This window comes from Rattus rattus, chromosome 4 (assembly GCF_011064425.1).
Source record: "Rattus rattus isolate New Zealand chromosome 4, Rrattus_CSIRO_v1, whole genome shotgun sequence".
Taxonomy (NCBI): domain Eukaryota; kingdom Metazoa; phylum Chordata; class Mammalia; order Rodentia; family Muridae; genus Rattus; species Rattus rattus.
Window position 1 is genome coordinate 83,091,027 of NC_046157.1, and position 12,855 is coordinate 83,103,881.

The window sequence follows — 12,855 nt, forward strand, 5'->3', positions numbered from 1 at the left end:
GGACATGAGTCCTGGATCTTACTAAGTTGGGGAGCACTGCAGTGTTGGGGGTGCTTGTCTGCTGTGTGAGAGCCCCTGGATGAGCTGAGCCAAGTCTTCCATTTCTAGTTGCTCAGAGTTTAAAGCAAGGGCTTTTTCTATATAGTAAAAGATTTTTAAAATTTATTTTTGTGTGTGAGTATATGCCATCAGTGTGGGTCCCACAGTAGCCAGAAACTGTCCCCATGTCTTGGAGCTAGATATACTGACAAGTGAAGGTTCCTGTGGAGGCTGGGGCCGATTCTAGGCCTTCTGCAGAAGCAAGTCCGCTTAGCATGTGCCTTCGGGCCCCAAAGGTAATTAAAGTGGTTATTGTAAGCTTGGTGATGCTTGCCAGGTGGACCACAAATTCAAAGGTAGCTTGGGTTACATAGACTGTCAAAAACAAGTGGTGTTGCCCCCTAACAATGAGTTGACATCCCCAAAACAAGATGTTCTGCTGTCCATATTGCTGGTTATCAGCCAGGTGTATTAGCTACTTAACTACATGGATAGACATTCCTGCAGCTAGCATGCTGCCTGCCATTTGGGTTTTATAGAATATGGAGAAACAGCCACTGAGCCTGTCTGAAAGACTACTGGGAAGTTTGGTGTGGTGTCAAGGTGCAGGCAGACACAGATCCATGTAATAAAGGCCTATCAGACACTGTCCCCAAAATCAGACTTTAGAGGGCCCAAGGTCAGCTCTGGTTAAAAGCTGTTCACCCAGCCCCAAAGCATCTGACTCGTAGTACAGGGTTTCACAAGTCTTCTGATGTGGGGGAGTGTAAGGGCGACTCAGGTTAAAAGCACTGATGCTCCTTCAGAAATCCTGTGTTTAATTCCAAACAACTCTTTTCAGCCTTGGAGATGGCTCAGTGGGTAAGGCATCTGCTGCCAAACCAGAGCTTAACTGGGATGTCTAGTGCATGATGGGAGGAGAAAGCCTATGAGGGACACCAATTCTCAGATTGCCTCTGCTCGCACTACCTGACTTAGCTGTTCCAACAATCAGGATCTAAAAGATTTATGTGTAGAAGTACACTGTAGCTGTCCTCAGACATCAGAAGAGGGCATCAGATCCCTCTTACAGCTGGTTGTGAGTTATGTGTTTTGCTGGGAATTGAACTGCAAAAGCAGTCAGTGCGCCTTTTTTTTTTTTTTTTTTTTTTAAGATTTATTTTATGTATGTAAGTGCACTGTCTCTGTCTTCAGACACACCAGAAGAGGGCATCAGATCTCATTACAGATGGCTGTGAGCCACCATGTGGTTGCTGGGAATCAAACTCAGGACCTCTGGAAGAGCGAGCGGTCGGCGCTCTTAACCTCTGAGCCATCTCTCCAGCCCCAGTGCTCTTTTTTTAATTGGTTATTTTATTTAACATTTCAAGTGTTATCCCCTTAACCGCGCGCGCGCGGGCACACACACACACACACACACACACACACACACACACACACACACACACACAGAGCCTCCTAGCTTATACTCCAACGCCCTGCTCCCATGAGGGTGCTCACCCGCCCACTGCCCTGCCATTCTTCTACACTGGGGCATCGAGCCTTTACAGGACCAAGGGCTTCTCCCATTGATGCCCAACAAGGCCATCCTCTGCTACATGTGCAGCTGGAGCCATGGGTTGCTCCGGGTGTACTCTGGTTGGTCGTTTAGTCCTTGGGAGCGCTGGGGTGCCTAGTTCGTTGGTATTGTTTTTATGGGGTTGTAAATCCCTTCAGCTCCTTCCGTCCACTGGAGACCCTGTTCTGTCCAGTGGTTGCCTGTGAGCATTTGCCTCTGTATTTGTCAGGCTCTATCAGGAGATGGCAGTCAGTGCTCTTAACCACTGAGCCCTCAACTCCGCCCCCACGCCTCCGTGATACAGGAGTTCTATGCATCATTCCGGGAAGTAACTTTTTCATCAAACCCAAACGACTGCAAAATTAGAAATGCTTTTTATTTTTTTCTTTTCTTTTTTTCGGAGCTGGGGACCGAACCCAGGGCCTTGTGCTTGCTAGGCAAGCGCTCTACCACTGAGCTAAATCCCCAACGCTTTTTAGATATGTTTCACTTTATCAGTATTATTAGAATAAGCTGACCCAGGAGGTCGTGCTCTGTTACTGTGACTAGGGAAACTTGTTTCAGTTACACAAATGGACTAGAACACAGTATAAAGTTGAGGTTCACCGTCCAAAACCAAAATTACTGGGCAACACTGAATCCCCCAGGAATACTGGGTCTGCTTGAGACAGATCGTGGCAGATGCAGAAAGATGAGTAAAGGTGGCATGTGTCCAGACTCTCAAGTTCGTGTAGGATCCTGTCACGCCCTCCGGATCTCAGTTGCGGAAACACCTCGAGCCTCAGGAATCCCTTGGGCCTCCATGGAGTTGGGCGGCTGGGCTGCCCCGGGCCGGCTCCTCGATGGTCGAAGGCTGCGTCCTCGAGTCTAGGGCGGCAGTGCGGGATAAGGCGGCTGAGCCCGCGTCTTCCCAGGGCTTGGACTTCCGTGGGAGCAGAGACACCGTGGGTTCACCGTGGGTCGCAGTGATGTGGCGTTTCTCCAGGCCTGGGAGCTCCTGGCCCTTCTGGACCAGATGCAGGAGCTCCGCCAGGGGCACCGAGGCAGGAGCCGGATCCGCAGACGAAAGTGCTCCGCTCCGGCTGCAGACACCGCCAGGCACGTCCATGTCCTGCCACCAGCTCACTCCCGGAACCGGGCCACAAGCACTTCCGGGTGGCGTGGGAGCAACCACCTTAATGGAAAGGAGAGGGGAGGCCTCACACCATATCAAGGAGCCCAGGGTAGACCCCCAGAACCCGAGCTATTTGTGCAGAAGCTGAAGCCTCCGTTAACCTCCAGGTCTCATTCTGCAACGTGAAATATATTTGGGGTGTGGGGGCAATGAACGAGCCAAAAGGTTTTGCACCCACTGAGACAAGTGTGAGGAGGCGAGGCTGTAAAAAAGCACCTCCCTTCGGCACTTGCATGCGCACGCAGAATGTGCGCAAGACGGTCTTTGTTTTTGAGATTAAGTTTGGCACTAAGGTCCAGACTGATTGTTCGCTTTCCCCAAGCATGCCGCTCTTCACATCTGTTAATTGTGGTACTAAGGATCCAATCCCTGGGCGGAGGTGGGGGAGGGGTGCTGTTGTTTGGGACTTGGTTGTCCGGTTTGGTTTTGAGGCAAGGATTCATCGTCTCCCACAGTGTCTGCCGCGCTACACCTCCCAGCTCGGATGTTCTGATTTCTGAAGTTATCAAAACTAGCCTGAGAAGTGTCCCATGCCTGTAATACCATATGCTTGGGCCATAGCGCCAGCCTGAGCTACATACTGAAAGCTATAGATATATAATAAATAAGCAGCCTGATCTGGCACACCCCAGGAATCAGAAAAGAACGCATACTCTGCATAATGTTAGAAGCACACAGCATGCTTACCCTTCACTGTAAACAATCCTATGAAACCCAAAAAGGTGGGGTGGGTGAGGTAGCTCAGCAGGTGGGGCTGTTGACCTTTATCCCCGCTCCCTTGATGTTTTCAAGGTCTCCACCTTGTACTCACAATATAGTGTGTGTGTGTGTGTGTGTGTGTGTGTGTGTGTGTGTGTGTGTGTGTGTGTGCGACTGTGGATCCTAGTCTCTCTGGACTGTGGGCAGGCCTCCAAGCCCACCTGGCATTTATCTGGGTTTGTGGGCATTTCGCACTCTGACCCTCACACCTGTGTGGCAGGCGTTAACTGCTGACCAATCCCAACTCTAGCTTTTTTTTTTTTTTTTTTGGAGCTGGGGACCGAACAGGCCTTGCGCTTGCTAGGCAAGCGCTCTATCTCTGAGTAAATCCCCAACCCCCCAACTCTAGCTTTGAACCTCCCCAGTGCTGGGATTAAAGGGGTGCACCGCCATGTTGTATGGTTCTAGGAATAGAACACAGGAGTTTATGTATATTAGCCAAGCCCTCTACTCTATGTCTCCCCGGAGCTGGGGACCAACCCAGGGCCTTGCGCTTCCTAGGCAAGCGCTCTACCACTGAGCTAAATCCCCAACCCCTCTACTCTACGCCTTGCAGCCCCTCATGGCACCCTCTTCCTCATGTAACGCTGAACCTCTTAGAGTTTTCATATTGCAGAACTGTGAGAAATAATTTCGTTTTTGTTTTTGTTTTTTTTTTTGTTTTTTTTTTTCTTTTGGGAACTGAGGATTGAACCCTGGGCCTTGTACTGTAGGCAAGCACTCTATCACTGGGGTATATCCTGAGCACGACTTATTTTCCTCATAAATTAACTTGGTGTGTGCTATTCTGTCATAGCACCATACAATAGCGTGATTTCAATCGCATCCAATTCCCACCTCAGCACTGAAACTCTGAGGGCATGTATATGCCCCCTTCCCCCATCTCTCTTCTTTTCTTTTCTTTTTGAGACAGGGTTTCTCTATTCAACAGCCCCTAGCTGTCCTGGAACTGGTTCTGTAAACCACACTGGCCTCAAACTCACAGAGCTCTATCTGCCTCTGCCTCCTGAGTGCTGGGATCAAAGGTGTGCACCACCACAGCTCGGCTTGTCTTTTTTAATATTTTCCCCTTTAATTTTATTTTATTCTGTGCATCCATGTCTGTGTACTACATGCATGCAGTATTCCCAAAGGCCAGAAGAGGGCATCAGAACCCTTGGTTTTTAGCCATCATATGGGTGCTGGATGTTGAACTCTTCGGTTTTCTGGAAGGACAGCCAATACTCTTAACCACTGAGCTATCTTTCCATCCCTGGAGGCCATTATTGCGAGTCATCAGTGATCTCTCCTGTAGGCCCCCCGAAGCTGTCTCTTCATCCAACTTCCTGGACCGGACAAAGTTAGTTCAATGGGCTCCCTAGCTTTGGGGTCTGACCAGGAGGTGGGGGAGGGCAGCAGGAGAAGAGAAGAGAAGGATATGACAGATTTCCTTCTGTTTCCCCTCTTCAAGGTCACATTGGCACAGCCCGTTCACACACACGGCCCTCTGGTTTAAGGTTCTGACACAGCTCCCTTCTCACTCTCTCAGGTGCTGTGTTGCCCCTGGGAACTCCGTTGTCCTTGCCCACATCTCTGTCAATGGACTCTACTAAATTCTCCTCAGATTTTCCAATGCCCTTGGAAATCATTCTTCTCCCCCTTCTTCACCAACAACACTAGAAGTGGTTCCTTCTAGGGTGTGTGTGTGTGTGTGTGTGTGTGTGTGTGTGTGTGTGTGTGTGTTATGACTGGACCTCCCACATTGTTGAAGGGGTATGCATGTGACTGGTGATTGTGTGTGAGGAAATCGTGGCTAATGGGTTGACTAGGTCTGCATGGCCATGCTGCTGGTTCTGATGCCCACAGGGGAACACAAAGAGGTCATTAACATCTGACAGAAGGTGTGATGGTTTGTATATGCTTGGCCCAGATTGGTACTGTTGGGAGGTGTGGCCTTGATGGAGTAGGTGTGACTTTGTGGGTGTGGACTTTAATACCCTTGTTCTGGCTGCCTAGGGGCCAGTATTCTGCTAGCAGCCTTAGATGAAGATGTTGAACTCCCGGCTCCTCCTGCACCATTCCTGAGTGGACACTGCCGACTTGGTAATAATGGACTGAACCTCTGAACCTGTAAACCAGCCCTAAATGTTGTCCTTATAAGAGTTGCCTTGGTCATGGTGTCTGTTCACAGCAGTAAAACTCTAAGACAGAAGGTGAGGGTACACCCAGGGTACCTTGATGGTCGCTTGGATTGGCACCCTGGCAGAAACCTGGCCTTGAGACATCACTGTAAGGTCACCAGGTTCCAGTACATCAGTCCTTCCTTTCTTCTGACAGGATTTCATTTTTGCAGGCCAGGGCCTTGAACTCACCACCCGTGTGCCTTAGTTGCCCAGCTCTAGCATGAACTCCCACCCCTGGCCTTCCAGATCTCATCTACAAAAATCAGAAAGGTGAGAGTTACTGAGTGGACCTTGAGATGGTCAGAGACATCATGTATCTCTGTCTACATAGCTACAATATCCATGTCGATATGTAGATAGAGATGTACTGTGACATAAACGAGAGACCCCCACCTCGACAGGGGGAAAACAAGAACCAACTCAGGGTATACGCTGTCCTCCGACTTCCACACACGCACTGTCCTATGCGCGCACACACACACACACACACACACACACAGACACACACACACAGACACACACACACACACACACACACACACACACACACACAGACACACACACTCACACACTCACACACACACACACACACACACACACACACACACACACACATACACACACAGACACACACACACACACACACACACAACACACATACACACACACACACACACACACAAACAAACACACACACACACACACACACACACACACACACACACACAGACACACACACACACACACACACACACACACACACACACACACACACAGACACACATACACACACAGACACAAAAACGCTCACACATACACACACACACATATACACACACACACACACACACACACACACACACACACACACACACACAGACACACACACACACACACACACACACACACACAGACACACACACACACACACACACACACACACACACACACACACACACACACACACACACAAACACACACACAGACACACACACAAACACACACAGACACACACACAAACACACACACACATAAACACACACAGACATACACACACACACACACAAATAAATAAACCAAGCTGGAGGTGGAGCTGAGATGATAGGAGATTGGTTGCATGAAGCCGTGAGTTCCATCACCAACACCACATACGACCAAGCGCAGTGGCGTCATGATCCTCTACCTCTAGCACTTGGGAGATGGAGGCGTGAGGGTCAGTTCAAGATGGAGAGAGGACAGACTGGGCCCCACGAGACCCTGTCTCAGAGATGGGGCGGGAGGAGAGGAGGTGGGAAGAACGCAGGACCCTTGGAACGCAAGGTTACCCAAGTTCATTTCCACGGATGCTCATCCAAGAGCTGGGATTTACTCTCTCGGCTCCAGCCCCTGGAAGGAGCAGTAACATGGCTGTCGGTTCGGCTAATTAAAGCTGTAAAGTTTTACTAGCAGCCCACAGCTAATAAGCTTAAAGTTCTAGGGCTTCCCTGGCATCCTGTAGAAGGAATTGGAATTTTTTAGAGATGAGAATGCTGGACTGGGTTTATTTTTTTTTTTTTTTTTTTTTTTTGGTTCTATATGAACTCGAGCCAGCCCGGTCACACATTTAAAGGAGCCAGAAGACATTTCCCAAACTGAACCATTCAGAAATGTGTAGGGAGCAGTGGGGTAGCTCCTGCTTATAATCCTAGCACATGGGAGGTTGAGGCAGGAGGAGAGTAGTCTGAGGCCAACCTGGGCTACTTAGCAAGATGGGGGAGGGGAGGAGAATGGAGGGAGAGTACTGAAGAGAGGCTCAGTAGGCAAAGCATTTCCCCAGAGAGCCTGAGGACCAATCTGAGTTTGAATTCATAGCGCTGTCCTAACAGTTGGATATGGTAGCACGCTCTAGATTCCTAGTGACCTTAGGCAAAGTAGGAGGTGGGAACAGGAGAACGGTGGAAACTTGTGGAGCTAGCCCAGAGCGAGCGATGCTAACAACAAAAGAGAGAAAACTGGAGAGATGGCTCAGTGGTTAGAGCACTGACTGCTCTTTCAGAGGTCCTGAGTTCAAATCCCAGCAACCACATGGTGACTCACAACCATCTGTAATGTGATATAATGCCCTCTTCTGGTGTGTCTGAAGACAGTGACAGTGTACTTACTTACATAAAACAAATAAATCGGGGTTGGGGATTTAGCTCAGTGGTAGAGCGCTTGCCTAGCAAGCGCAAGGCCCTGGGTTCTGTCCCCAGCTCTGAAAAAAAGAAAAGAAAAAAAATAATAAAACAAATAAATCTTTTAAAAAGAAAGAAAGGAAGGAAGGAAGAAAGAGATCCTGTCTCAAACAAAGTGGAAGGCCAGGGTAGACACCTGAAGTTGTCCTCTGACTCCATTACGTTCTTTCTGTGCAACCTTCACTCACAAATGTGTACACACATCATCCGTGTTCCTACAAACTGTTATCACGGAAAAGAAGGAAGGAAGGAAGAAGAGGCAAGAGGAGGGCCGCCATGGTCCTTGGCTTGCTCTCATGGCTGGAGTTGCTTCACGGGTCAGCAGCACTGGACTCCCTGGTCTGACTGTAGGTGATGTCACCCTGGCCATTTAGAAGCCAAACACTGAGATTCTTCAAAGGCGGGATCTAGGCTGAGGATGAGGCTCAGTGATAGAGGGTTGGCCTAGCACACGAGGCCCTTCATGGCTTGCTAGAATAAATGCTGTCAGTGATATAACTTGGTTTTCCTCAGCCTGAGCTCCTCAGCCAGAAACAGGCAGTTAAGGCCCAAGGCAGGGGCTGTGAGCTGCACATGACAGGTGCATGCGGACGCATAGGCATCCTTATTCACCCTGAGTGAGGATCTTTGGAGACTCAGGGCCAGGGAGACCTTCTGGAGCTTCTGGAAAGAGAGAACAGATATTGGGATCAGGAAGGAGAAGCTTCCAGACTGATTGTCCCTGCCATCCAGGAGGGAGGCGGGAGCTGGGCTGGGTATGAGTCACCAAGCCAGCAGCTGCTCTCACTGCTAGCATTCCTTGCCTTTCTGCCTCGAGGCCCCTCTCCCATCTGCACTGTGGTCACAGAGCCTGGGCCAGCACTTCCCCAGACTGGAGAGTGACAGAGGCAGAGTCGTTAGGGACACCTGCCTCCCCTCCTCCCACTCCAGGGCGGGAAGCCACCGTGCTGCACCTGGGCCCAGCAGGGCCTGGGAACATGTGAAGCCCACAGCCCCCAAAGCCACCCCAAGGGCCCTTGTGCAGGGTCAGGAGAGGGCAGGCAAGCGGCCATTAAAACTGCCCTCCCGGCACAGTGGCACAGTGGGGCGAGGCTGGCACAAGAATAAAGGAGAGGAAGAAATAAAGGTGTGTGTAGAAGAGACACAACGTGTTATAAGGAGACTTCAAGGTCAGCAAGGGCTATTCTGCAAGCAGTCTTGGGTTAATTAGTTCCTGTGTGCTATACTCGCACCAAAATGTCTCCTATCAGAGAAAGAAGGTGGAGTGGGTAAGATTAAACTATGCACGCACACACTTTTGCTTTTGTTTTCCTTTCCTTTTTGAGGCAGGGTCTCACATTGCAGTCCCGACTGGAACCCCCTGGCATACTCCTGGAAGGACAAACGCACCCTAAGCTCAGCCCAAGAGAAAGCAGAATTAATATGAATTCTCTAGACATGCGGGGGCTCGCTAGGTTTGAAATTCATTCCTGGTCCCGAAACAAACGAACAAACAAACAAACAAAAGGGCTGGGGAAATGTCTCATAGGTAAGAACACTGGCGGCTCTTCCAGAGGAGCGTGGTTCAATTCCCAGCACGCACACATGGCAGCTCACAACTGTCTGTAGGTCCAGTTCTGGGGAATCTGACACCTTTACACAGACAAAACACAAATGCACATAACAAACAAACAAACAAACACCCAACGACAAAAGACTACAGGTCTGAGAAAAGTCGGCAGGCTTGCAAGCGACATGAGAGCCGTTGAAAGTAAATAAATAAATAATAAGGGCTCGTTAGGGAAATGCAGTAAAACTGCAATTCTGTATCGCTTGCATCCACCGACTTAGAATAGCTATCTAGACCCCAAAAACCAGCTGCTATTGGTGGCAAGGGCCTGTAACCACAGCACGAGGGAGATTTAGAGCAAGAAGATCAAGAGTTGGGTCTATCCTGGGCAATGTCATGAGACCCTGTCTCAAAAAAGAAAAGGAAAAAGAAAGGAAGGAAGGAAGGAAAAAGAAAAAGAAAAGAAAGAAAGAAAGAAAGAAAGAAAAAAAAGAAAGGAGGGAAGGAGGGAGGGAGGGAGGAGGGAGGGGGGGAGGGAGGGGAGGGAGGAGGGAGGAGGGAGGGAGGGGGGGGGAGGGCTGAGAAATGGCTGTGTGATTACTGAGAGCATTTGCTACTCTTCTGGACCACCTCAGTGTGGCTTCGTTTATTTTTTGAGGCAGGGTCTCATGTAGCCGAGGCTGGTGTCTAATTCTCTTTGGAGATGACGATAGCCTTGAGTTTGTGTCACTTCTGCCTGGACCTCAGTGCTGTCTCCAAGCACACCCCTCACCTGGTTTATGCATTTTCCGTGGGAACTCAGGGCTCCAGGAATGGCAGGCAGGAAAGTTACCTGCCTCCTGCTCAGCCTTTTTGATGCCATGAGGGGAGGAGGGCGCAACACAGTGGGTCCCCATGTCAAAAAATAAGCACAGCCAGGCACAGAGGTGCATGCTTTTAATCTCAGCACTGGGCAAGCAGAGGCAGGTGGATCTCTGTAAGTTTGAGACCAGCCTTGGCTACCCAGGATAACCCTGTCTCAAAAACAAACCAATACAGTAACTGCCCTCAACCTTGGCCAGAGAAGTTTCCTCCTTGCAGCGGACGCAGACTCAGGACTGGCCTGAATGCTAAGACTGAGCAACGGTTGTGTTCTTCGCTCCATACGAGGTGTCTATATCAACCCACACACCGCCCGAGGGAGGCCTGCAGAGCATCACGGAAGCAGGGCTGGGAAGATGAGAACCAAAGGATGGGAGGCGAGCTGTGAAAATGCTGGCCGCCGCCCTCACAGCCTATTGCGGCTGTGGCTACCTGCATAGCATCCTGACAAGGTTAGCCAACATTCCAGCAGGCGCTGATGACTGGACTCACTGGGTTATTAACAAAGAAAAAGGAGAGCTCATAAAGGTCTGGGAAGGCAGCTGCAGGATGTGTAGTGAGTGGGGGAGGAGACGTACAAGTGGATGCATGTGTGAGATTGCGAGGAATAAATATATTAAATAAAGGGAAAACCAGGTACTTGGGAGGCGGGGGCAGGAGGACCGACCGAGGTCAGCGTTGGCTGCGGAGCAGACTCAAGGCCAGCTGTACTGCATGAGACTTTGTCTCCGAAGAACAGAGGTAGGGCCTGGAAGGATGGCTCAGCAGTTAGCTGTCACCGAGGACCTGAGTTTGGTGCCAAGCACCTATGTCAGGTGGCTCGTCTGTAACTCCATCTCCAGGGCCAATGCCTTAGACACACACATACACATACTTAAGAACAGTTGTGTGTGTGTGTGTGTGTGTGTGTGTGTGTGTGTGTGTGTTTTGAGTTGGTCTCTCTAGGTAGCCTCCCTGCTATCCTAGAACTCATTTTGAACTTGAACTCACAGAGATCTACCTGTCTAGATTAAAGGCGTGTGCCACCACGCCAGGCAATAATAAAAATTCTAAAGGCAAAAATAAACAACTGAACTAATTGATTTAATTAAAAATGAACAGAGGCGGGGTTGGGGATTTAGCTCAGTGGTAGAGCGCTTGCCTAGCGAGCACAAGGCCCTGGGTTCGGTCCCCAGCTCCGAAAAAAAGAAAAAAGAAAAAAAAAAAAATGAACAGAGGCGTTAGTGTGGAGATGTGGGTTAGTAGCTTGCTTAGCTGTTAGGAAACCCTAGGGGTCCACCCCCCCCAACATAACAATTTAGGTAAAAATAGTAAGAACAGAGGTGGTTGTAAGCAAATGGTAAGAGGTTTTCTGGGCATCTTTTAAGTTATAGGAACAGCAGCAGAGGCGCCATGGTTAAGAATACCGGCTGCTCTTTCAGAGGACCTGGGTTCAATTCCCAGTTCCCACAGGAGGCTCACATCTATTTGTCACTATAGTTCCATAGGTTCCGATGTTGTCTTCTAGCCTTCTAGCTTCCTTGGGCACCAGATACATACATAAGCACATATATATGTATGTATATGTATATACATATATATATGCAATGCACCCATATGCATGATGTTGATGAAGAATGAAGAAGAAGAAGAAGAAGAAGAAGAAGAAGAAGAAGAAGAAGAAGAAGAAGAGGAGGAGGGGAGGAGGAGGAGGAGGAGGAGGAGGAGGAGGAGGAGGAGGAGAGGAGGAGGAGGAAGAGAAGGAGGAGGAGGAGGAGAAGAAGAGGAGGAGGAGGAGGAGGGGGAGGAGGAAGAGGAGGAGGAAGGAGGAGGGGAGGAAGAAGGGAGGAGGAGAAGGAAGGGGGAGGAGGGGGAGGAGGAAGGAGGAGGAGGAGGAGGAGGAGGAGGAGGAGGAGGAGGAGGAGGAGGCAGTAGCAGCCGCAGCTTGGGCAGGCCACTCAGTCTGTCTGAGCCTCAGTTGTGAATTGAAGCATCTGGAGATTGACATGAAGAGCTGCGTCCCACCATCCTATCCCCCTGGAGGCTCTCTGTCCAGTGGATGGCAATTGCTCTCACGTAGAGCCAGGGACTAGGCTTGGGAAAGGCTTTGAGAAACTGGGGCTGGTGGCACACACCTTTAATCCCAGCCGGCACTGTGAAGGCCAAGGCAGGTGGGTATCTGTGGTTTGGAGGCCAGCCTGGTCTTCCTAGTGAGGTCCATGCAAATCAGGGCCACGCAGTGAAGACCTTGTCTCAAACAGAAGAGCCTCTGAGGACTGTGAAGTGCTCCTCAGAAAGGAAGGAGGGTGTGAGAGGGTGGGCACCCAGCTCCTGGGATGGGAGCGGGACCTGAGTTCCCTGACACCCCTCCTCCCCAGAAAGCATTGCGAGCTAGGGGGTAGGGCAGAGCAGCTGAGGTACAGCTGGGCCTGTGGCCTGGGAGGCAGACTAGGGGAGCCTCCTCCCTAACCCACACCTCGGCAGCAGCTGGGCCTGCGGCCTGACAGGCGGATTAGGGGAGCCTCCTCCCCCAGCAGATAGCTCACGGCTGCAACTGGGTC

At 50.2% G+C, this 12,855-nt stretch overlaps 1 protein-coding gene across 1 annotated transcript; it reads right to left on the reverse strand.

Annotated features, from left to right (window-relative positions):
- Window positions 1–1,952: 1,952 nt before the first annotated feature.
- C4H6orf226 (chromosome 4 C6orf226 homolog) lies at window positions 1,953–2,903 on the reverse strand. Its single transcript, XM_032899437.1, has one exon. The coding sequence runs from the start codon at window positions 2,703–2,705 to the stop codon at window positions 2,379–2,381; it is 327 nt and encodes a 108-aa protein (XP_032755328.1). The 5' UTR covers window positions 2,706–2,903; the 3' UTR covers window positions 1,953–2,378.
- Between the last annotated feature and the right edge of the window lie 9,952 nt (window positions 2,904–12,855).

Coding starts and splice junctions, on each gene's coding strand:
- C4H6orf226 (XM_032899437.1), bottom strand. CDS start 2,705: ATGGACGTGCCTGGCGGTGTCTGCAGCCGGAGCGGAGCACTTTCGTCT.